Genomic DNA, 23543 nt, shown 5'->3' with positions numbered 1-23543 from the left:
ATGGCTTGGCAGTTCGGGCTGGACTGTTCCCATGAGGCACAGGGTCAGACTGATTTGCATATGACCATGTCTGAACTGGGGTGGCAGAGTGGGCTAAAGAACGGCAATGGATTAAACCCAGATTTGTTGACTGGGTGTGAGTGTTTGATTGGTTCAGATGCTCCGTCCATCACCACCTACTTTTGTACCGCTTGGTCCACCATAAGTTGGCAGGGTATGCTCAGACGTGAGTCTCTTGCTCACTTTGCCACTGGATTCAAGCAAGCTGGGCTGAAGACGGCTGAAATGCCAGAAACCGGTCCTCAGAAGCTTGTTTCCGGTCCAGGGAAGGCATGGCTTGGCAGTTCGGGCTGGACTGTTCCCATGAGGCACAGGGTCAGACTGATTTGCATATGGCCATGTCTGAACTGGCGTGGCAGAGTGGGCTAAAGAATGGTGATGGATTAAACCCAGATCTGTTCACTGGGTGTGAGTGTTTGTTTGGTTCAGATGCTTCGTCCATCACCATTCCCTTTTGTACCACTTTGTCCGCCATAATTTGGCAGTGTATGCTTAGACGTGAGTCCCTTGCTCACTTTGCCACTGGATTCAAGCAAGCCGGGCTGAAGACTGCTGAAAGGCCAGAAACTGGTCCTCGGAAGCTTGTTTCCGGTCCAGGGAAGGCATGGCTTGGCAGTTCGGGACGGCGGTGGTTACCGCCAGCCTGGCGGGGGCAATCCGCCCGCCGTCCTAATGGGCCCCTAAGCACGAAACACTGGCAGAATATAGACGGAAAAAATATCGACCTACAGAAAACATCGATGGTAAAAATATCGTAATTAAAAATATCGTTTTTTTAATTAAAAAAAGTGTAATATAAAGTAAATAATACTTATAAACCAAATAAACATAGGTAGACATATTTAATAATGTTTAAAATTAATAAATAATACATATACAATAATAGAACATTAATTAAACATAAACATAAAATATATAATATACACTTACTTATTAATAAGTAGAGAAAGCGTTGGATAGCGTAGGGGTAAAAATTACTATTCCAACTCCAGAGGATGCAACAGTAAGGAAAGCGTTGGATAGCGTAGGGGTAAAAATTACTATTCCAATTCCAAAGGGTGCTACAGTAGAGAAAGCGTTGGATGGCGTAGAGGCAAAAATTACTATTCCAACTCCAGAGGGGACGACAGTAGGGAAAACATTGGATAGCGTAGGGATAAACATTACTATTCCAACTCCAGAGGGTGCTATAGTAGGGAAAGCGTTGGAGAGCGTAGGGGTAAAAATTACTATTGCAACTCCAAAGAGTGCTACAGTAGGGAAAGCGTTGGATAGCGCAGAGGTAAAAATTACTATTCCAACTCCAGAGGGGGCAACAGTAGGGAAAGCAGTGGATAGCTTAGGGGTGAAAATTATAATTTCAACTCCAGAGGGTGTAACAGTAGGGAAAACGTTGGATAGCGTAGGGGTAAAAATTACTATTCCAACTCCATAGGGTGGAACAGTAGGGAAAGCGTTGGATAGCGTAGGGGTAAACATTATTATTCCAACTCCAGAGGGTGTAACAGTAAAGAAAGCATTGGATAGCGTAGGGGTAAAAATTACTATTCCAACTCCAGAGGGTTTAACAGTAGGGAAAGCGTTGGATAGCATAGGGGTAAACATTACTATTCCAACTCCAAAGAGTCCTACAGTAGGAAAAACGTTGGATAGGGTAGAGGTAAAAATTACTATACCAACTCCAGAGGGGGTAACAGTAGGGAAAGCGTTGGCTAGCGTAGGGGTAAAGATTACTATTCCAACTCCAGAGGGGACGACAGTAGGGAAAACATTGGATAGCGTAGGGATAAACATTACTATTCCAACTCCAGAGGGTGCTATAGTAGGGAAAGCGTTGGATAGCGTAGGGGTAAAAATTACTATTGCAACTCCAAAGAGTGCTACAGTAGGGAAAGCGTTGGATAGCGCAGAGGTAAAAATTACTATTCCAACTCCAGAGGGGGCAACAGTAGGGAAAGCAGTGGATAGCTTAGGGGTAAAAATTATAATTTCAACTCCAGAGGGTGTAACAGTAGGGAAAACGTTGGATAGCGTAGGGGTAAAAATTACTATTCCAACTCCATAGGGTGGAACAGTAGGGAAAGCGTTGGATAGCGTAGGGGTAAACATTATTATTCCAACTCCAGAGGGTGTAACAGTAAAGAAAGCATTGGATAGTGTAGAGGTAAAAATTACTATTCCAACTCCAGAGGGTTTAACAGTAGGGAAAGCGTTGGATAGCATAGGGGTAAACATTACTATTCCAACTCCAAAGAGTCCTACAGTAGGAAAAACGTTGGATAGGGTAGAGGTAAAAATTACTATACCAACTCCAGAGGGGGTAACAGTAGGGAAAGCGTTGGCTAGCGTAGGGGTAAAGATTACTATTCCAACTCCAGAGGGGACGACAGTAGGGAAAACATTGGATAGCGTAGGGATAAACATTACTATTCCAACTCCAGAGGGTGCTATAGTAGGGAAAGCGTTGGATAGCGTAGGGGTAAAAATTACTATTGCAACTCCAAGGAGTGCTACAGTAGGGAAAGCGTTGGATAGCGTAGAGGTAAAAATTACTATTCCAACTCCAGAGGGGGCAACAGTAGGGAAAGCAGTGGATAGCTTAGGGGTAAAAATGATAATTTCAACTCCAGAGGGTGTAACAGTAGGGAAAACGTTGGATAGCGTAGGGGTAAAAATTACTATTCCAACTCCATTAGGGTGGAACAGTAGGGAAAGCGTTGGATAGCGTAGTGGTAAACATTATTATTCCAACTCCAGAGGGTGTAACAGTAAAGAAAGCATTGGATAGCGTAGGGGTAAAAATTACTATTCCAACTCCAGAGGGTTTAACAGTAGGGAAAGCGTTGGATAGCATAGGGGTAAACATTACTATTCCAACTCCAAAGAGTCCTACAGTAGGAAAAACGTTGGATAGGGTAGAGGTAAAAATTACTATACCAACTCCAGAGGGGGTAACAGTAGGGAAAGCGTTGGCTAGCGTAGGGGTAAAGATTACTATTCCAACTCCAGAGGGTGTAACAGTAGGGAAAGCGTTGGATAGCGTAGGAGTAAAAATTACTATTCCAACTCCAGAGGGAGCAACAGTAGGGAAAGCGTTGGATAGCGTAGGGGTAAAAATTACTATTCCAACTCCAGAGGGTGCAACAGTACAGAAAGCGTTGGATAGCGTAGGGGTAAAAATTACTATTCAAACTCCAGAGGGTGCTACAATAGGGAAAGCGTTGGATAGCGTACGGGTAAAAATTACTATTCCAACTCCAGGGAGTGAAACAGTAAGAAAAACGAATTTAAATATAACATACTTAGGAATAATTTTTGATTTGAAATTATGAATAATTACATTTTTAAATAAATCTACATCATTTACAAACAATTAATAATTAATAAAAGGAATTACAATTGAATAATTAATTAACAATAAATTAACAATAAATACCAATAAATATTAATTAATAAAGATTAGTCACCAAATAAATATTAAACAATAAAATATTTTTCAATTAAAAAAATATTTATTATTTAAAATTAATTCACAATTAAAAATGATTAAACAATAAAATTATTTTTCATACCAAATAATACTTTTTATGAAATATTGATTACCAATTAATTACAAATAATTTCCAATTAATAACAAATAATTGGCAATTAAAAATATTAATTGCCAATTAAAAATATTAATTGCCAATTAAAAAAATATGTAACAATTAAAAACATTAATTACCAATTTTAAAAATAATTATCAATTAAAATAATTAATTGCCAATTAATAATGCATTATAAATAAAATTATTATCCATACCAATGAATAAATATAAATCATTCATTAATTACAATTAAATTACTTCCCACCCAATTCCCTTATAAACCTACTACCCGCTACAGAAATAAAAACGAATAATTAATTAAAATTAATTTATTATTTCTAAAAATTAATAATTAATTTAGTATATTTAAATTACTTCCCACCCTATTCCCCTATAAACCCACAACCTGCTCTGGTAGTAAAACATAAAATGTACTTAAAAATAACATTATTAGTATATAAAAATAGTACATATCATTTAAAACAATTAAAAAACTTAACAAAAATATATTACACATACATAATAAAATATATAACGATAATACAAATATCGATATTCGTAACATCGAGATTAGTTACATCGATAAATATGCTATTGATATTACGAACTTTGATATTACTTACATCGATATAAAAAAAATTGATATTACTTACCATAGGGTCGATATTCTGTCCAACGATATTCTTGACCTCGATATTCTATACCTTCAATATTCCCAACTCGATATTTTGTTCGATATAAAAAAATCGATATTACTTACCTTAGGGTCGATATTCTGTCCAACGATATTCTTGACCTCGATATTCTATACCTTCGATAGTCCCAACTCGATATTTTTGTAGGTCGATATATAAAACTCTATATTTAGACTGTGCACCACTAAGTACATTGGTGCAGCTTCCTCTCCTCACCCGTCATTCGCAAGCACATATGTCCATTGTCCCATCAGCCTTAAGTCCTAGCTCTATATTCTGACACAAATAGGGAAGGCTTATACTGTAGGCAAGCAACCATAGTTAATGCCCACAAATAATGCCTATCGACTGGCTGGGTCGGCCATGGCTGGCTTTAGAGCTGTTGGCACCCAGTACAAATTATTTTTGGCAACACCCTATGACCACCTACTGGATTCCCTCATGACCACCAGGCAAAACTGCCCGTCATCTCTCCATAGTCCCTCTATCACATACATTTCATTTGTTTTAAAGCACTTAGTAAGAATGTATATGTACCCAAGCAACCACTTTGCAGCAACATTAGGAATGGATAATGAAAGACTGGGGGGGGGGGGCTGGGGGGATAGAATATCCTAATCTATTTTTATGCAGTTTGTGTACAGCTCTTTGATAACAGTTCATAACAGTCACTGTTCTATATTAGGGTTGTATCTTATGAACTGCGGTAACAAAAGGAGCTCTGTGACAAAAGCAGTAATCCACGTACCTAGCCACATAACATACAGATATGTGACCTGCACAGTACGTGTTCTCTGCAGCAGGCATATTAATCCTCTGCTCTACTTTGTGGCGAGTCAAAACTGTCCCTAGACAAAACTCAGATGTCTCTCTCTAGCAGGAATATTAATCCAACAGTTTTCTTGACATTTTGTATGCTGCCTGAAAATTGGACGCAAAAGGAACTCTGCTGAAGGTGTTTTTAATTTGTATGCTAAACACATACCCTTCCTCCCCAGGTCAGCACCCAGTGCTACTGCACCATTTGCACAGCCCTAAATCCGGCCCTGGGATGGGTAAAAGCATTTCGCAGATGGGCCAAAGGTGCCTTGTGTTCTGTATTGGTAACAGAACTGAATTATTCAGGTGTACGAGGCACTGAACCTTCGCAACCCTTTACCTGTTTAGAGAGTTGTGCATTTTGTTATGTGTTGAGAAAAAAAGAGACAGGAGTAAAACCAACAATGGATATAAATATATATATATATATATATAAATGAATACTTACATCCAGGATGAACGTGTTAGACATATTTGCATAGGCATTACTAGCTGGGTTATACAGTTCTGGAGAGAAGGTCCAAGTTTTGAACAGAATATTGCATGCCAATGCTTGTTTACCTGCAAGACAAATGGATTAAAGCATTATTCTTCTTAGAGGCTGCTCCTCAGATGACAAAAGGTCTGTCTGCGAGTGCTAGGTTCTTAGTCAATAAAAACCATCCAGGCTTGTGGATTTTATGGGCTTGCACTGACAAACAGCGAATAAGGTGATTTGATCAGACATCGTACATCATTGTGTATAAAGATTAGCACGAGAGCAAAAGTGGATGCAGTTTAAGGCTGTGCCAGTCTGAGCACAACGGGAACAAGGTCATTGTTTTTTATATCAATAAAAGGGCTAGATTTGAAGTTTGGCGGACAGAATTTACTCTCGGGAGGACATTATCTCTGCCATCCTGAGAGAACTTTGCCCAACAAATTTAGATATGTCCAGCCCCATGGACATCTTTATACATTTACAGGACTCGTGGTCATGGCCCTAAATAGGGTAGACGGTGTAATGCCCCTACTCGGTTGGGTCATCGGAGGAAGTAGTCCATCGACGGAGCCACTGGGCACTCTGTTGACAGAATACTTAGGGGGTCATTAGGATGGTGGGCGGACTTTGTCCGCCTGCCAACCTTTCAGGATTTGGGATCACCCGCCATAAGGGCAGGGGTCCCGTGTGGGCAATTAGGATGCACCCGCCACAGTGACGGGCGCATCTTGCATTCCTGGCATTGTGGCGGGCGGCGCACTCAGCATGTTGTGAACTTCCATGCACAACATGGCAGGTACTGCGTGGTGCCTGCCATGTTGTGCATGTAACAGCTGGGGGGTACCATAGGTGCCCCCCATGTGCCACCCCCCAACATCCTGGGGGCCCGCAACGGGCCCCCATACACAAGCACCACATGCCTTTCCGTGGCCTGCATCCGGATATGGATGGCGGTGTCTAGCAGCCACCGCCACCAAATGAAACCCTTTTCCGCCTGGTCAACTCATTGACCGGGTGGGAAAGCAGCGGACGGTCTTCCCGTCCACCGCCCCCTCTCCCCCCATACTAATGTGGCGGGGGAAATGGGTGGCGGGCGGGCTAGGATGTAGGGTGGAATGCCACCACCATGCGGGCGGTGGGGATCTGCCCTAAATCCTAATGGGCCCCTTAGTGTTTGCCCATCTCTTACTGATGCAGGAGGACCAACGGTCTAGTGGTCAGGGTACCCTGTCTGACAAACTCTAACTAGGGCCTGAAGTGTCTGTTTGTCTGTCGGTCCAGTTATCAACCAGACCCCTCCATCCATCTGTTTGGCTTGGTATCTACTGCCTCTTGAAAGTTCCAGTGGAAAGTGTACTATGACATCTATTCCCAATGTTTAGTGAAAGAGAATAATTAAATAAGGCAGAGTCCAACTCATACATGGTAGTTAGTACATCAAAGATAGATTAACTCTAGCACTGTCTTTCATTTCGAAACTTATTTATTTTATTTTATTTATTTATAAAGTTTTATATAGTGCGAACAAGATAACAGAGCGCTTTACAATGTGAATGGGAGGAAAAGCATAAACAACAGTATCAACATCCGAGCAGGTGAACGTATCCATCTTAGGGTAAGAATGTGTTCATAAGGAATCGTTTAGCTTCTAATTTGAAAGCCTTTGTTGAAGAGATTCTGCGTACTTCCGGTGGAAGAGAGTTCCAAATCTTTGGTGCAGCGCCGGAGAAGGCTCTGTGACTATTTATTTTTTTGTTCAGGATAAGTGGTTTTAGGAGGAAGGTAATGGCACTTCTTAAGGCTCTAGATCTACATGACAGTTCAAAGTTTTTCCGCAAGGTACCTGGGAGTATTGAAGTGATGGGCTTTATGAGCCAGAACAGCATTCTTTAACTGAATTTGAGCTTCATAGGGTAGCCAATTGAGATATTTTAGAACTGGGGATATATGATCGTATCTTTTGGTGCCTGTGACCAGTCTAGCCGCTGCATTCAGAGTTGACGTAAGTGGAGCCAGGGCGTATTTGGGAAGGTCACAGAGGGTAGCATTGCCGTAGTCAAGCCTTGGTAAGACAAGCGCTTGGACTACCTGCTTGAAATCCTTTAGTGGAAGGAAAGGTTTGATATTTCTGAGTGACCTCAACAAATGGTTTGCTCCCTTACATACATTGCTGATATGATTTTTCAAATTCAAGTGCTTGGCCATGGTGACTCGAGGGATTTGGCTGAGTCTATGATCAGAGGAGTGCAATTGAAAGCAGTAAAGTGACTCAGCCATAGGTCTATTTTGGAGATGTGTTTCAGGGGGAGATGAGTAGGAATTCTGTTTTGGAAGGGTTAAGCAGGAGATGGTTCTCAGTTAACTAGTTTTGAGTAAATGTTATAGAAGTGTTGAGGGTGATGATGTTATCCAAGGATGAGATTTTAAAATAGAGTTGCGTGTCGTCCTCGTACATGTGGAAGAGAATGTTCATGGAGTTTAATGAGTTAGCGAGAGGTTGCAGGAAAAGGTTGAATAGGATGGGGGATAAGGCAGACCCTTGAGGGACCCCCATGAGAACAGGAGAAGGTTGGGAGAGGGAGTAGTTTGCCTTGACTCTTTGTGATCTGTGATGAAGGAAAGACGAGAACCATTGTAACACCTGATCAGAAAAACCCATCCTATTTTGCAGGATGGATAGGAGGATGTCATGATTAACCGTATCGAAGGCGGAAGAAAGGTCAAGGAGAATCAAGAGGCAGGATTCGTTTGTGTCAAGCATTTTCAAAATGTCATCCATAACGTGGGTGAGATCCGATTCAGTGCTGTGTCCCTTCCTGATGCCAGATTGATGTTGGTCTAGAAGTTGATAGTTCTCTATGTGAGCACAAAGTTGAGATTGTACACATTTTTCTAGAAGTTTTGCTAGGGTGAGTATGTTGGAAATGGGGTTGAAATTGTTGAGATCAGATTTTGTCAGCGTTAGTTTTTTTAGAATAGGTAAGACCTGAGCTGCTTTTAGGCCTTGTGAAAGAGAAGCGTTTACTATCCTTGACCAGGTGGGGATGAGTGCATTCTTGATTTCTTTGAAGATAGCCGGGGGCGGCGGGGCACTGACGTGGGTGGAGGGGTTGATATTCTGAAGAATCCTATGGATGTCATTTTCACTAAAAGGGGTAAAGGTACCCCATGAAGCATTGTCCCTAGTATTCTTGGTGGTCAGTTTGTTCTTATCAAAGGGGTCAAGAGGGGAGGCGGCACCTGAGGGAGGCAATAGAGCCTTGTTAGAGGCGAAGTCAGCAGAGATGAGTCTTGATTTCTCAGAGAAGAAAGCGGCAAGATAATCGCATGAAGGTGGGCGGCCATCAAGATCAGAGTGGTTTGGACCAACGACTGATTGCTGTTTGACGAATTCAAACAGTTTCTTGTGTCAGTTTGCTACTTGATCCAGTTGGTGTCTGAAGTAGTCAGCCTTGGCACTCCTGATTTGTTTATTGTAGAGGCTCCTGACATCTCTAAGGAGTTTTAGTTGGTCCGAGGAGGGATTGGTTCACCAGGACCGTTCAGCTGCCCTGTGGTTGCGTCGTTCAGTGTTTAAGTTATCATTATACCATGGTTTGGATATTTTAGTTGAGGTATATTTGTGTTTGAGTGGAGCAATGTCATCCATGATGTTGGAAATTGTCGAATTGTAGGCATTGGTGAGTGGTTGCACCTCAACCAGAGGGCAGACTTACATTGGGCAGCTGGATCGTCATAATTAATTGAGCTGAGGTTCCTTTTCCATATCTTCTATTTCATATGTTGCGCCTTGCTCATCAATACCTTCCTGTTAATGTAAAAGAGGATGCTATGATGGTCGGACCAGTCACAGGGGGGGGATAATGGAATCAAGGGTGATGGTCTGTTCTTTAGAAATGATAAGGTATAGAATTTCTCCTTCAGAGTGAGTTGGTTGGTGACAATGCTGAGTCAGATCTTGATCAGTTAGGAAAGATTCCAAGCAGGATACTGCGGAGTCATTGGGTTTAGACCAGTGAAGGTTGAAATCACCAAGGAAGATTTGGGCCAATGCTGAGTCGACATTGCTAGTGATGATTTCCATTAGATGCTCAATGAAGGGGAGATTGTCACCCGGAGGGTAGTAAAAGGTATGAAGTTTGCAAACCGGTAGGTTCATACTAGAGATGCTGAGACACAGGTATTCACTGGAGGAAGGTGCAGAGGACTCCAGTAGAGAAATCTCGAGTGTGTCCCTGTGGATACAGGCTAGACCACCACCCAACTTCAGAACTCTGTCTAGCCTAATTATGTCATGAGTGGAGGGTACTAGATGGGGTGGAAGCGGGATTTAACCATGTTTCAGTGAGGATGATAATGTCTAAATCATTGTGTTGAATGAGGTCGAAGATATCGGAGGCGTATTTACTGGCTGAGCTACAACTAAGTAGTACACATTTAAGTCGTAGAGAATAACGGAGGAAGGAGTCTGGAAAATGTTCACACGGGTAAGGTTGTCTGAGTTGCTGCCTCAAGGATTGTGAGGAGGTTCACTATTTGGGTTGGAAAGGATGGAATGTATTTGTCTCGGCTGGCCATGTTAGGATTGGAACAAGAAGAATTAGCATTATGACTGTCAAGACGATCAATGGATGCCGGGAGTGTCCCACATCCTCTAGTGCTGGCACAGGCATTGAGTAGGGGAAAAGATTTCGAAAGGACGGGGCTAGCGGCTGATCCGTGTGGTTGCAGTCCCTGGTGGACACTCTGGGCCAATTCAAAGAGGTGAAGAGAGAGCTGATCACTGGGAAATATTAATTTGAGAGGGATTTCAGGTTGTGTAGTTCAGAAGTCAGAAGGAGCAGCTGACAAGAAATATCGTCAAGGCGCGCAGCTAGGTCTGAGTGTTGGTCTAGGGGTGGAGGGTGTGAGGGAGAAACGATCGGTGATGATGAGCATCTGAGTAAGTCACTTGACTGTGTGGGGGCTCGTTGTCCAGAATGTGGTATAGTCTGTGGTAAAGTTATAGGGATGGGGTAAGGGGCCTCATCAAGTAATCGAGGAAACTGTATGTCTTGAGGGAAACTCTCGGCTTCACAGAAACCCTGTCACAGACTGACGGGCGGTAATGAGATTGAACCCATAGATCCACCGGCCATCTGAGAGGGAACTCTCATGGGTTGAAATAATTCCCCCGGGGACAGGGCAGTGCTAGGATCATCTATAAGAGATGAGGGGTTATGGGAGAGAAGGGTACTTGCAACTGTTAAACCAATCGGAGACGTAGAGGTTGTGGAGTCAAAGGAATTGCCATACACATCGTTGAACTTGTATATGACATTGAATCACTCGGTCTACTAATTCACTAGAAATCGACATGAGTCAGCCCATCAACACGTACTTTGGTTTTAAATAATCTAAAGAATACATGAGCATTCAATGCACTAGAGATAAATTATGAACTCAAGACAAACCAACCCACTTACCTCATTACAGATAAACCGTAGCAGAGATATTCAACAAAGATGCAAGAGACCTTATTCATACCAGATTTTCAGGTTAATCACCAAATATCTAAATCATTTTGACTTATAATTCCTTTTTTGTAGCTGTAGGTTATGTGGATATTATATCACTACCTCTTGAACTAATGTTTGACAACTCTGTGAAATGCTATACACTTAATTGAAAATATGGAAAAAACAGCAATGACTTACGTGAACATACAGAAGGTTTGGTCTGGAAACAATAACTCGTATTTGTGCAGAGTGTAGTATGGTTAAAGCACATCACAGGATCTGGAAAACACAATGCGGTGGTTACTAAAATACAGAATTTATTTTGACGTTTGGTTGATAGTGACACTCTCTTTACGGACATTACATTTCTCAGTATTGCAGCTCAAAACTTTGCATTGAGAATACGTTTTCATCTTTTGCTTGGGCCATTGCCAACTTGCAGCAACATAGGAAAATTATGTGACATATTAAGCACATTATTATGCATATTAACTGTACTGTCGAAAGCAGCGTACCATCTAGTTTCATGACTGTTATGGACCAATACACTCTTCTCGTGATAGACATGTCATCACCTTTGTACAGTTATTAAATTCCTCAATGCTGTTTACAAGACCGTCCTCCTGCAAATAGTGGAGCCAGACAGCCCCTTGAAGCAGAAATGATCAATATGGAAATACCATTCCACCTCCTTCACAGTGACCATGCCCTCTCCTGTGTCTTGGAATTCATTGAAGCTGGCATCAGAGTAGCAGGCAAGGCATGCCTATCTTCATCATTCTATTGGCTCTGCTCTATCCGAAATAGAGGTATAATTAGCCTTTGATTCAACCATCAATGGATTAGTATCAACTCAAATAATCTCTAAGCCACACATATAAATCTGACTTCAGATTCTACCTTGGTCTGCCCAAATATGTGGTGCAACGCTTACAGATCGTGCAGAATGCGGCTGCGAGATTGATAAAACGTGTTCCTTTCAGGCATTATATCTATCCGCATCTGCACGAGCTTCATTGGCTGCCAGTGGCAAGCAGAATTAAGTTCAAGGTGCTTACCTTGGCGTTTAGAGCGCTAAAAGGCACGTGCCCCAATTATCTAAAACTTCGACTTCCCCGTTACCACCAAAAGCGAGAGCTGCTTTCAAACTCCATGCTCAAGCTAACTATTCCGCGCGCGAGGAAAGCTAGACTTGCAGGCAGGTCCTTCTCGGCCGGCACGGCGAACCTATGGAATACCTTGCCCCCTGCTATCCAATCTGCCACGACAGAAGCTAGCTTTAGGAAGTTCCTAAAAACTTGGCTTTTTATGCAATAATCCTGAACTTCCTCCTGGCTACTCGCTCTTTGCTGTAGGACTCGCTAGCACCGGGACACCTCACCAGAGGTAGCTGTTCGCGCTCTACAAGCATCTGTATTATTATTATTATTATTAAAGTGAGTTACTATGCCAGCGTTGCATCGAGGTCAGGGGGAGAGGTGATTGCGCTAAGTAGGTGGGAAAAAGCTGAAGATGTGCCTGAGACCCAGTTTTATTAGTATGCATGCTACAACAGTTTGCAGCTATGTTGCGAAGCTGGTGAGTGTGGAGGTAGTTAGAAAGAAAGGCGAAGACAATACTTGGAAATGTGATAGACATGTTGGCAGAGAGTACAGTAGTGGAAAGAGTTGTCTACATCTCTTGGGGGCAGACTTTGGTATTCAGAACAATGAATTTTAGCTGGACTTTTCAGTGCTTTTCTACAATGTTTATAGTAAGTTGTCATTACTTACAAGAGGTGAATAAATATAATAGATGCAAGACGTGATTTACAAGGCAAAGAAGTCAAGCTTTTTGACTGAACGGTGCTGTCTACCACCCCGCGCCTTGAGACCCTCATCGGTGAATAGTGCGCTTACAATTCCCCAGATTGATTTATTGAGGATGGAATGCTGAGTGCTTTTATTTTGCAGAGCATGAGCCCAGGCTCTCAGTAGATATACTGGATGGAGCAAAATACCTTCAGTGTGGTGAGTCGGTGCAGAAGGGAACTACTAAGTGACAGAAAGAAGAGGGGTCAATGGTGTAAGGTTAAAGTTACCAATGAGGAAGACAGAGGTGTCAGGAGAAAGAGAACAGAAGAGGCTGTCAAGTTTTAACAGGAAGGGAAATGAGATTGTGATGAATAAATGAAAGCAATTTGTTAAGCACACAGCTACTCCAGAGGAGTGTCCCGGCGCTAGTCTGACAAGATCAGAACATCCATTTACAGTAAATTTGAAGAGAAACTATGCTTTTTAGTTCCTTTTTAAAGCGAACCTCGCACTGTATAGCATGCAAAGCGAGTGGAAGCTCATTCCAAACCTGGTCTCCCTGCACCAAAAAGGAGCAACCTCCTACTTTCGCCAAGCAAAACTTGGGTATTTCCACAAACAGATCTGTAGCCAAATGAAGGGCTCTGGAGATAGTACAATGAAGGATTTTTTAGATAAGGTAGTTAGGCCCTCAGTTGTCAAAGCCTTGATGAATGAAAGTTGAGGTTTTAACCAAGATCCTCTTCCTAATGGGAAGCCAGTACAATTACTGTAGGTATGAGGAGACTGATATCCTTCTTAATAAGCCCAAAATAAGCCAGGCTGCAACTTTTTGGATTGTTTGAAGTATACTGATCCTATAATCAGGCACAAACATACCCAACATTAGAGTAGTTGAGCCTAGAAGTAATCAAAGCATAGGCAACAGGTCTAGGAATGTTCTAATGGAATGCAGCAGAACAAGCCGATCCTGGTAACAGAACTTATTTGGATGCCCATTTAGAGCTTATCATCTATTCTAACTCCCAATAGGGGCGGGGGGAATTTCATGTGGCCAAATGAAGCTGTTCCAAAGATCTCTAGCTTTACTAAACAGGAGAATATCAGGTTTGTCTGCATTGCATGGAGGAAACTCCTCTGCATGCAGTGCAATATATTCTTTAAGCATGTAGCAATAGAAAATACTTTATTGGGAGAAGAATGATCGAAAGTGAGAAGCAGTTGGGTATTATCTGGATTTGATAAGGTTGCCACCCCATAAGATTCGATGCGAGTGGCTAGTGAGGCCATATTGATATTAATTAAAGTAGGGCTCAAAGAAGAGCTCTGTTGTTCTCCCAAAACAAGTCTCTTCTGTGTTGACAAGTTAGGTGCAAGCCAGATCTCTTGTGTTCTACCTTCGATAAAGGGCTTTAACCATTGCCACACTAAACCCCAATGCCTATGTCTGCAAGCCTCTGCAGCAACAATTGGATGGGATACTTTGTCAAAAGCTGCAGCTAGATCGAGCTGAATAAGGGCAACACTCTTTCCCTCATCCACTACAAATTGAATGATTTCAGTCACTACAAGGAGGGCAGATTCCATGCCATGTTGTGGTCTATGAAATTGTCCGATAATTTGAAAGAATGTCTGGATCCCCAGAAGTTTTTTTTTTTTAAGAGTGGAATTAATTTTGGCCTTCCCCAACAGACAGGGACAGAAGCTACCTTTAAGAAACCATTAAGAAACTCAGTGAGCACTGGGGTAATTGATGTGGCAAACAACCTAAAAAAGGAAGGAGAAACTGTATCCGGAGGTGAGCCACACTGTGATAGCGCTGATATGATATCCAGCAGAGCGATTGGTTCGAAATCATTAAGCAAATAAGTAACATTCAATTTTGAAGCAAATTCATCTTTCATCCATAGATCATTGCCTCCAGCAGGCGCAGTCAGATTATCATAAATTCTCAAACTTTTACCCTCAGAAAAAGGATAAAAGTTGCTCACACCAGGTATCTGAGGTCATAAAAGGTGGATTGCAAGTTGTGGGATGCAGATAAGATTTTTCAATTTTGAAAATTTCTTGAAGGCATTTTTAGCAGCACTGATGCAGGCCATGTAAAAAGACCATTTAGCATGAATTATATATGGCCTTATGGTATACCTTTATGGCTTTTTTGCATTGCCTTTTGTTACTAGGGCTATACGTTAGTCGCTGTTGTCTCTCTAGATGTTTACATTGTTTTTTAATAGCCAGAAAATCAGAAGAAAACCAGGGGGCTGAAGAACCTCTCTATTTAGGGTGAGTTACTTTAGTGCTGGCAAAAAGGCCAATTGGCTCCCGCAGCAAATATTACCTTTCATGGCATCCTACATCCAGTTCCTGGAAAAGACTGAGGGGTCGATTCAGATTTGCTAAAATGCCCTCCGAATAGCCGTATGGAGCTTTTTTCCCGTACGAATCGTATGTAGAACCATACCCGTACGTGCGATGTAGTACGATATGTACCCAAAGCAGTTCTGCATATGAATCGTACCGAAGACCGTACAACTCACAAATCCGTACGAATCGCATTTGGAACGCGCAGTACCTGATGTCCATACGGATCGAAGCTGCATTTTCCGACCCTGCAAGTACGAATCGTATCGACAACACTCCCTACGACTCTTTTGGTACGGGAGCTTAAAACGTCCGTAAAAGCAGATTTTGCCTTGAAATGCGTACGAAACGGACCCCCCGGGTACGGTGCATACACCCCATGATTGCAGGAGTACGGTGCATCGGGGTATGGTGCATGCACCCCTGGATTTCAGGGGTACGGTGAGTATGTCCCCGTGTGTACACCCCATGATCGTAGGTGTACGGACAGTAGGGGTATGGCTCATACACCCCAAGTTCGTAGGTGTATGGTGCGTACACCCCTTGATTTTAGGGGTACGGTGAGTATGTGATAGTGTTGCCCTCTGTACAAATTCCTCATACGCGACGTTTACCGTACAAATCGCGTACTCATTCCCCAGTTCTGATCGTACTTGGTGGGTCACTGTGGGGTCGATGTCGTGCGGATTTACACTTCATTTTCGTACGGTTCGCAATGATTCAGATGTATTTTCTCACAACGGATCGTACTATGCGATTCGGACGGATCCGTGCGATTCGAACGGAAACGGCTACGAATAAGAATCATCGTAGGGATTCGTTACCCGAATCGGAATCGACTCCTGAGTGGGAGGATGCCAGAAATGAGTGAATATCAGTTTCCGTAGCTTGGCTCCAGAGCTTTACTTCCGTAAAGCCCTGGTTGATGGATGAGATTTCCTTGTCGCAACCGCCCAACGAAAAGTGATAAAGTAGTGATCTGGCCATAGCAAGGGGAGGAGAGCCTCAAGGCAAAGAGGGAGGTTAGAGAAAATAAGGTCATGTGAATGTCCACTTTGATGAGTGGGACACCTAAAAAACTGGGATAAGTTAAACACCTGGAAAGCTTGTGCGAAGACTTTCACATGCCATCCATTGCACATCCACATGCAAATTAAAATCACCTAAAACAGTCTGATTTAAATACCTAAGAGCCATAGTACTTAGTATCTTGATCAAAGACTCAAAAGAATCAGAGGACAGTCCAGAAGGACGATATATCAAAATCTCTGAAAAGGAAAGTTGAGGGACAAGAGAGGTGCAGAAGTCCATACCTTCAGCACCTTTCAAATTCAAAAGAGAAAACGAACTACAATGAAAATTCCTACAATTAACCATCCCAATCATGCCTCGTTTTTTACTTATTTGATCCCTTTGATACATAACAAATCCTGGGGGATTACTTTGACAAATATTAAGGCCCTACTCAGACTGTAGTCAGGTTTCAGTTAAAAAAGGACGCCTAGATTGTCAACCTCAAGCAACTGTGCAACAGAGAGAGGTGCTTGAGCAAAGAGAGTGCATGCACCAATCCTGTTTTAAAAACAAGACAGTGCACCGGCCTGAAATGATGGGTAATCTGGGGTTTACTCACCACTGGCTGTTCTTGAGGAGCATATAGATTAGAGGTAAGTACAGAGGGGAATGAGATGAAAGACAAAGCAGACTTATACCCTAAACAAAATGGAGGTATCTCAACAGAATCAAGCCTATGCCTCTTACATCCCTGTCGAAGGCGATTAAGGGCCAAAGTTCTTCCCTAGATAAATGGCAACAACAATCCGAGGTGGGCTGGAATCAGCATAATGGCAGGCACTGGTCACAGGATGGTTGCGGACGGGCACAGACGAGCTTGCCCCTGGGATGCCAGTCCACTATGCAGCTCTTATTAAATAGGCTCAGAAGGGAGCAGGGAAGATTGATTAGATCAAAGCACTCACCAAAATGTTGCCTCTAGATGTTCTCCTCGACCTAGAAAGAACACTCTGCTCTTCACTCCCTCTGCCAAAGCAAGTAGCAGACCAGGAGTGGAGCCAGAAAGAGGATCAAAGCAGTAAAAGACCCTTCCCAGGCAGAATGTAAATGCCTGAGTAATTGCCAAATTCCCAGGTAGGTTATTTATCTTAGTCCCCATATAATCACATTTGCATCAGGGAATTTCACACTTTCATTGTCGACACATAAAAACAGTTCACATTTAATTAGTGATATAAACTATTCACAATTTCACAATTTCATTACCAATGTAAAAAGGAAATCTAGTCCCCTTTATATACCCGGGGTAAAAACAGTCACATAAAGCACGCAGAGGCGAGGGGAAAAAAATAAGATAATCACTAAAAACTAAGAAGTAGTCACCATATGAACAAGCACAAACAAAGTGTCAGCACAAATGGACCTCAAGCAGAGGACAGTAATGAAGAGGGTTGAAGGCCATCCGGAAAATAAAGATAATTTTTAAAATGATGTCGGTCAAAGCAGCCTCATTCAAACTGAGCAAGTCTATAAATGGTGTTTCAGATGGTATAGATGACCCACTGTGTCAGTTTCAATCTTGTTGATGCATTTTTATAGACAGATAAGATTGCCTGGTTGAATTTGTTGGAGTCAAAGTGTTCTGTAATAGGGCAGTGAAAATAGGGCACAGTGTTTGTTATTACAAGATTCATCAAATGATTCCGCTGTATCTTTCCAACTAGTCCAAAATGGTATATCTCTCACAATGTCTGCTCTGCTAGAATGCTTACCTGTGCATCTGGTTCCCGGATTTGTCAGGCTTTCATCTTGTATGCTCTTGTAACATTCACATTTATAACTTCCAATGGTGTTGGTACATTGTGCCAGAAAGGAACAGGTATTACTGCCATCAGTACATTCGTTTATGTCTATCAAGAAAGGAAAAAGGACATGAGAACAGAACATGAAAATGGTGTATGGATTCAGTTCTTGTAGTTTCTTCATCACGGGCTCAGAGGAGCTTACACAAGGATAGTTTTGAAACTGTAGCTTGGTACAGACTACGGATGATGCATCTTGATCCAAATGACCTTTCTGATTGATATTCCCATTACTAGCCTTTCCCCATCAACAGTTTAGCTATATTTACTTTATCCTCCTCAGTATGGATAAGGATCAGTGATGCAGCCACCACAGAAATGTTCACAGAGTTGTGGTGAATGGCCAGATGCTTCTGAGTTTTAGTGTGAGCATAAATGCTGTAATGCGTCTGTACCCTTTGCCTTGAACGCATCGCAGAGCAACATTTATTTAGAGGGATAATTTAAGCAGACCATTTATTATTTCCAAATACTTTCATTTATTCATAGCATTTCATTCTTGTGCTTTCCCTGCTTCTACCACCTTCCAAATTTTTGCAGACCTGGGTACTGGAAAATCACGTAGTTAATTCTGGATCATACAGTTGAGTGTTGAAACCACGATACAGTGATGTGATCTAAAGTTAGCAAGAACACATTCATTTCCTACAAATTAGCATCAGAATTGTATCAAATGTTTCCTTAATCCAACCCAAGGGAACCAGGTATCATATATTAGACAGAGGCCCTTATTATGACTGTGGCAGTCCATTGGACTGCTGTAGTCCCGGTGGTGGTCCAAAGACTGCTGCACTTCTGGACCGCCCACAGTATTACAACTGCAGCAGTCGTACAGCCACCAGACCGCCGGCCCCACTGCCCCACTGGGATCAAGGATCCCATTGGGCTGACGGTCTTTCCGTGGGAAAGAAATGCAGGCGGTGCCACAGCCAGCACAGCAAAGCATATTTTAAGTTGCTCCCACTGCCACCCTTTTCAAGTCATAAAAAGGGTGGCAGTGAGGCAAGAAAGGGGGCGTTAGAGGACCTCCTCTTGCCCCTCTGCACAGGGTGCATGCAGGGGGGGCACATGCTGTTCCCCCTGTAATTTGGCAGCCCCAGGTCTTGCATGGGAAGGAATTCATGGCATGGTGCATTACTTCCTGTGGAGGAACATGCACTAATCGTCCCGCGGTGGTGCTGTTTAAGGATCACAAAGAGCCACCACCCACCTGCCCACCCCAAAATTACTTGTACTCTGGCAGGTGGGCGGCAGGGAGTTTCGGCGGTCCTGGAGCGAAGCGGTGACCTGCAGTTCGCTCCAGGACCGCCAAAACTCATAATCAGTGTTAAGCAATAGGTTATTCTATGTTTTTATGTTACAGTCACTGGATTTTGTGTATTTTTATAATCACTCCATGCATGTTTTGACAAATTCATTAGATTTTTATAACTAATGTATATTTATGAACTGATTCATTTTTGTAAAATATCAACAACAAAAAATTTGCTGAGATAAAAAAGTACATGCAATGACAATGATTATGAGTTTGTTGCATCTAAGTGCACTTCCTTTGGTTTTGAGCAAAATTTTATTTTCTCCTGTCTGGACTATAATACCCATAAAGTGGGCACTACAGATGTTCAAAGCATGAATGAAGCTGCAGTAGCAGTTCACATCATGCTTCACATTTAATAATATTGTTAGCCCATCTTTGTTAGTCGTCTTTTTATTCTGATGCTCTGCCATACCTTAATCAAATAATGGAGGAAATTGCATAGATAGGATATGTATAGGATATTTGAATGTGTAACTGCAATAGTACAGTTTGTAGCGGTTAAAAATAATTCTGTCTGCATTCTTTAGTCCTGATAACAGGGAAAATAAGCACTCAACTCAACATACAACGTTATAAAACTCTATGGGGCATATTATCAAGCTCCTATCGCCATAGGAACATCACTTTTTCTGACGTTCCCGTGGCGATAGGGCCAGCGCCTTATTCTCAAGGCAGCTATGAGCCACGTTAAGTGGCTTAACGCTGCATTTAGAATAAGGCCCCTTTCACGCTAAACTTAGCGTGAAAGGGGCATGCAGTGGGTGTTTCGTTGGGCTTTCCACCGCAACACCCATTGTAATTGACCCTGCCACCTATTATCAAGGGCGGCGATAATAGGTGGCAGCGCCGAACTTAAGACCAGGAAAATCCTGTTCTTAAATTGGCGAAATGAGGAGAAATGCTTTATTGCTCCTCGTTTTTTTCCATGTGTGCTCTCTTCTGCAGCACACATGGAAAAAGCAAAATGACATGATTTGCTCATGTACATGGAGGTATTCCTTCCTGCACATGAAAAAACCTTTTAAAAAATGCCATTTTGTAACTTTGATGTGTGCTGCACAAAGCAGCACACATGAAAGTTACAAAATGGTATTTTAGGATTGTTTATGTGCAGGCAGGGAGGCTGCCTGCTTACCGTTCAGCAGGAGAGCAGGAAAACGGGACCCTGCCAGGAGCCACGGCATCGGGGGACCCAGGAAGGTAAGTTTATTTTTTATATTATTTAAACACCCCCCGCAAGAACACCCCCACCCGCCACACCACCCGCGAGTCATTCCAGCTGCGACTGCATTGGTGGGCCTGGATTAAGAATCTGACCTCTTTTACTTCTACACTTTCCATAGTGTTTGTTGGACTGACGTGAGAATAGTAAATGTCACGCCCTTTATGCGCTTTCACCAATGTTTTTAAGGCTATAGTTCCATCAGTAAATGTGGGCCTGCAACTCTAACCACTTCTCCATTGTTATGTGTTTGAGGAATTGGTTTTGAATAGTAAATCTGTCCCCTTTTATGCACTTTACCCAGGGTTAGTGTGACTGGTGTTAGAATGGTACATCTTAATCTCATAAAATGAATGCATTGTATTGAGTATTTGTAGAAATACTTGCCCTTACTCATAGAATTTTTCTATTATAAATGGTTACATTATTTTGTAAAAGTTTATTACGTTTGTAAAATACCTTTAGATAGTGGACATATTATAAAATGATATTACCTTTCCATTTTTAAAGTTTAAGTGAATGCTTTTATTTTGGATTCATCCATTTTAATTTCAAATTGTCATATTCACTATAGAAATATATATTTCTAAATATGAATTTCTGGATTACCTTAAATCACATGTTTCATCCTGCTGCTGACTGCAACTTTTAGGATTGAAGCATCAAGTATCTTTATGATTTTGTGAAATGTGTATGTGCTTGATTGATTGGAGGTACTTGTTATGAATAATCACAGTTGAGTGTGGGTGGCAAGTGTGCTGCTTTGTAGTGTCCACCTCTATCTTTGAGAAGGGGACATAGAGTTTGTGCGATGATGAAAGGAGGTGACTATGATCCTTAGGGTGGATAGACGAGAAACGCCAGCCTGATCCATGTGCCAATGTAGAAAACTGGGGAAATATATTAAGATACAATGGGTATTTTAACGGATTATGCATTAGGTCCCTATACACAAAAAATAGCAATTTTACACTTGTAGATGTACATCTATATCTGAGTGTATTTCCTACTTTCAAGTTTCTATGAAGATACCCTGGAAGTCAAGTAATATTCTAATCCCATTCTCCCTCTATGGAGTTCTCTGTGTGGGGAAATTGGATGGCCTTTGTAAATGCGCATTCTTTAAAAAATTCTCCAGGTGGTAAACAATTTTCCCATGGAGAAATATCGTCCACTATATCCCCCTCCAAATACGGCGGTGGGGAATAATTCCTTCCTCTCATCACCCTGAAAAGTGTATTAATCCCAGCAATATAGTGTAGTAAAAATACAACCCTTTCCTGGCTGGAAAGGAGAATGAGAGGAGTTTGTGAAAGCTAACAAGATACATACTTGTGGGAGTTCACAAACTTCCCGCCTTTACCAAACATTGAACTGTCCAAAACACCCATCTACCACCCCGCCCCCCCCTTACAATTTACCTTGATCGCGCTGCATCGCCAAATCTGCGATTTATTTGCGTAAGATAAACTGTTTTATTTATTTAATTACGTACCTTACACCTTTCTGTCGCATGTCCGACTTCACTACCCTCCCACCCTGCCCCTCCCCCGCCCCGCCTCACGGCCGCAGCACTCCCATGGCGAGCGCCACTGCTTGGAATACTGGTTTTGTATACACTAAAAAGAGTTGCTTGAACATGTACTGCGAGCACTTTGGATAAAACCGAAACAACCCTTTAAAGCTTACAAATTCATTTGTGGCCATTAATAAGATGCAGTACTGATTTTGTAAAAGAAATACATCACACTGGTAACTGTGCACTGATCTTTGCCTCAATTATGGTGCCTTCTTACCTTCACACAATCGGCCGGGATCTCCTAAACTGGTGTCTTTGAATCCAGATTTACATGCACAGGTATAGGTTGCTCCCACTGGTGTACACATGGCATTTCCAGAGCAGTCATTCAGTCCTGGCAGACAGCTATTAGTCACTAGAGAAAAACAATACATTTATATGTAATGTGCCTAGGAAGGCAAGAAATATGTGTGTGTTTCATGGCACCTGGTTTGCTTCTGAGCAACTAGCACAGGCCTTCCTAAGGGTTCCACAATGCAGTATTAAACAAAATATTCACGTGTTCCATAAAACGAATCTGTCCAAATAGAAAATGAATAAAACTATAATATATGCATGTCTTTTAGGGACCACCAGGAATCGCGTTTCGAAAAGTGGTGCATGGAGATTTTATCATGCAAGCATGGATCCCCAAGGATCCCCAAGGATCCCAATGACTGGACTAGATGTAGGTCACAGCATTTGCGATGTATCTGATGTCCGTAATGTTTTTCCGTGCAGAATGGTGATAAAATTCTAGTTGCCACAGGAAATGGAATTAACTTCAAATCTGTATTCCTTGAGACTTAGAAGATGGGTGGATGTTGGAGACATTTTTTCTTAATTTAAGATTGACACAAAATTCCAAATGTAACATGAAAATTCATTTGCATTAAACTTTGAAAACTGCAGACAGTAATCATAATATTTGTGAGAATTATGCGACGTTTTAGAGAGGAACACCACATACATCCCTAGTTATGAACCTTTATATACCATCTCATGTACCCACAAGACCCCGAGGTTTCAGATGAACAATATCCTGAATCCTCAGAAGGACTGGAAATACAGACAGTGACTTTATGGCCACGTACTCTGTGACACAGTAGCTGATGTAATTTAGGGGACATAATGTATTCTAATCTATTCCTCTCTATTAATCAGTTTTGTGAAGCGCATGGCTACCCGACATCGGGCTTCCTAGCGCTATCGTTCTGGTTAAAATATATTCAACGAATTAGGGTAGTAGATAGGTCTTCAGTTTCTTTCTGA

General features: G+C 42.0%; 1 protein-coding gene across 1 annotated transcript in view; it reads right to left on the bottom strand.

Annotated features, from left to right (window-relative positions):
* Positions 1-23543, bottom strand: part of LOC147698857 (uncharacterized) — a 74101-nt gene that overhangs the window by 10444 nt on the left and 40114 nt on the right. Inside the window, exons 6-9 of the mRNA XM_086933524.1 lie at positions 22510-22647; positions 18084-18221; positions 11339-11419; positions 5610-5722 (exon numbers count right to left, since the gene is read on the bottom strand). Coding sequence (XP_086789650.1) covers positions 5610-5722; positions 11339-11419; positions 18084-18221; positions 22510-22647 — 470 coding nt within the window. The remainder of the gene's footprint in view (positions 1-5609; positions 5723-11338; positions 11420-18083; positions 18222-22509; positions 22648-23543) is intronic.

This window comes from Lissotriton vulgaris, chromosome 8 (genome assembly GCF_964263255.1).
Source record: "Lissotriton vulgaris chromosome 8, aLisVul1.2, whole genome shotgun sequence".
In the NCBI taxonomy this organism is placed as follows: Eukaryota; Metazoa; Chordata; class Amphibia; order Caudata; family Salamandridae; genus Lissotriton; species Lissotriton vulgaris.
Note: the sequence above shows the minus strand (reverse complement) of the source record. Positions and strands in the feature narration are given on the sequence as shown.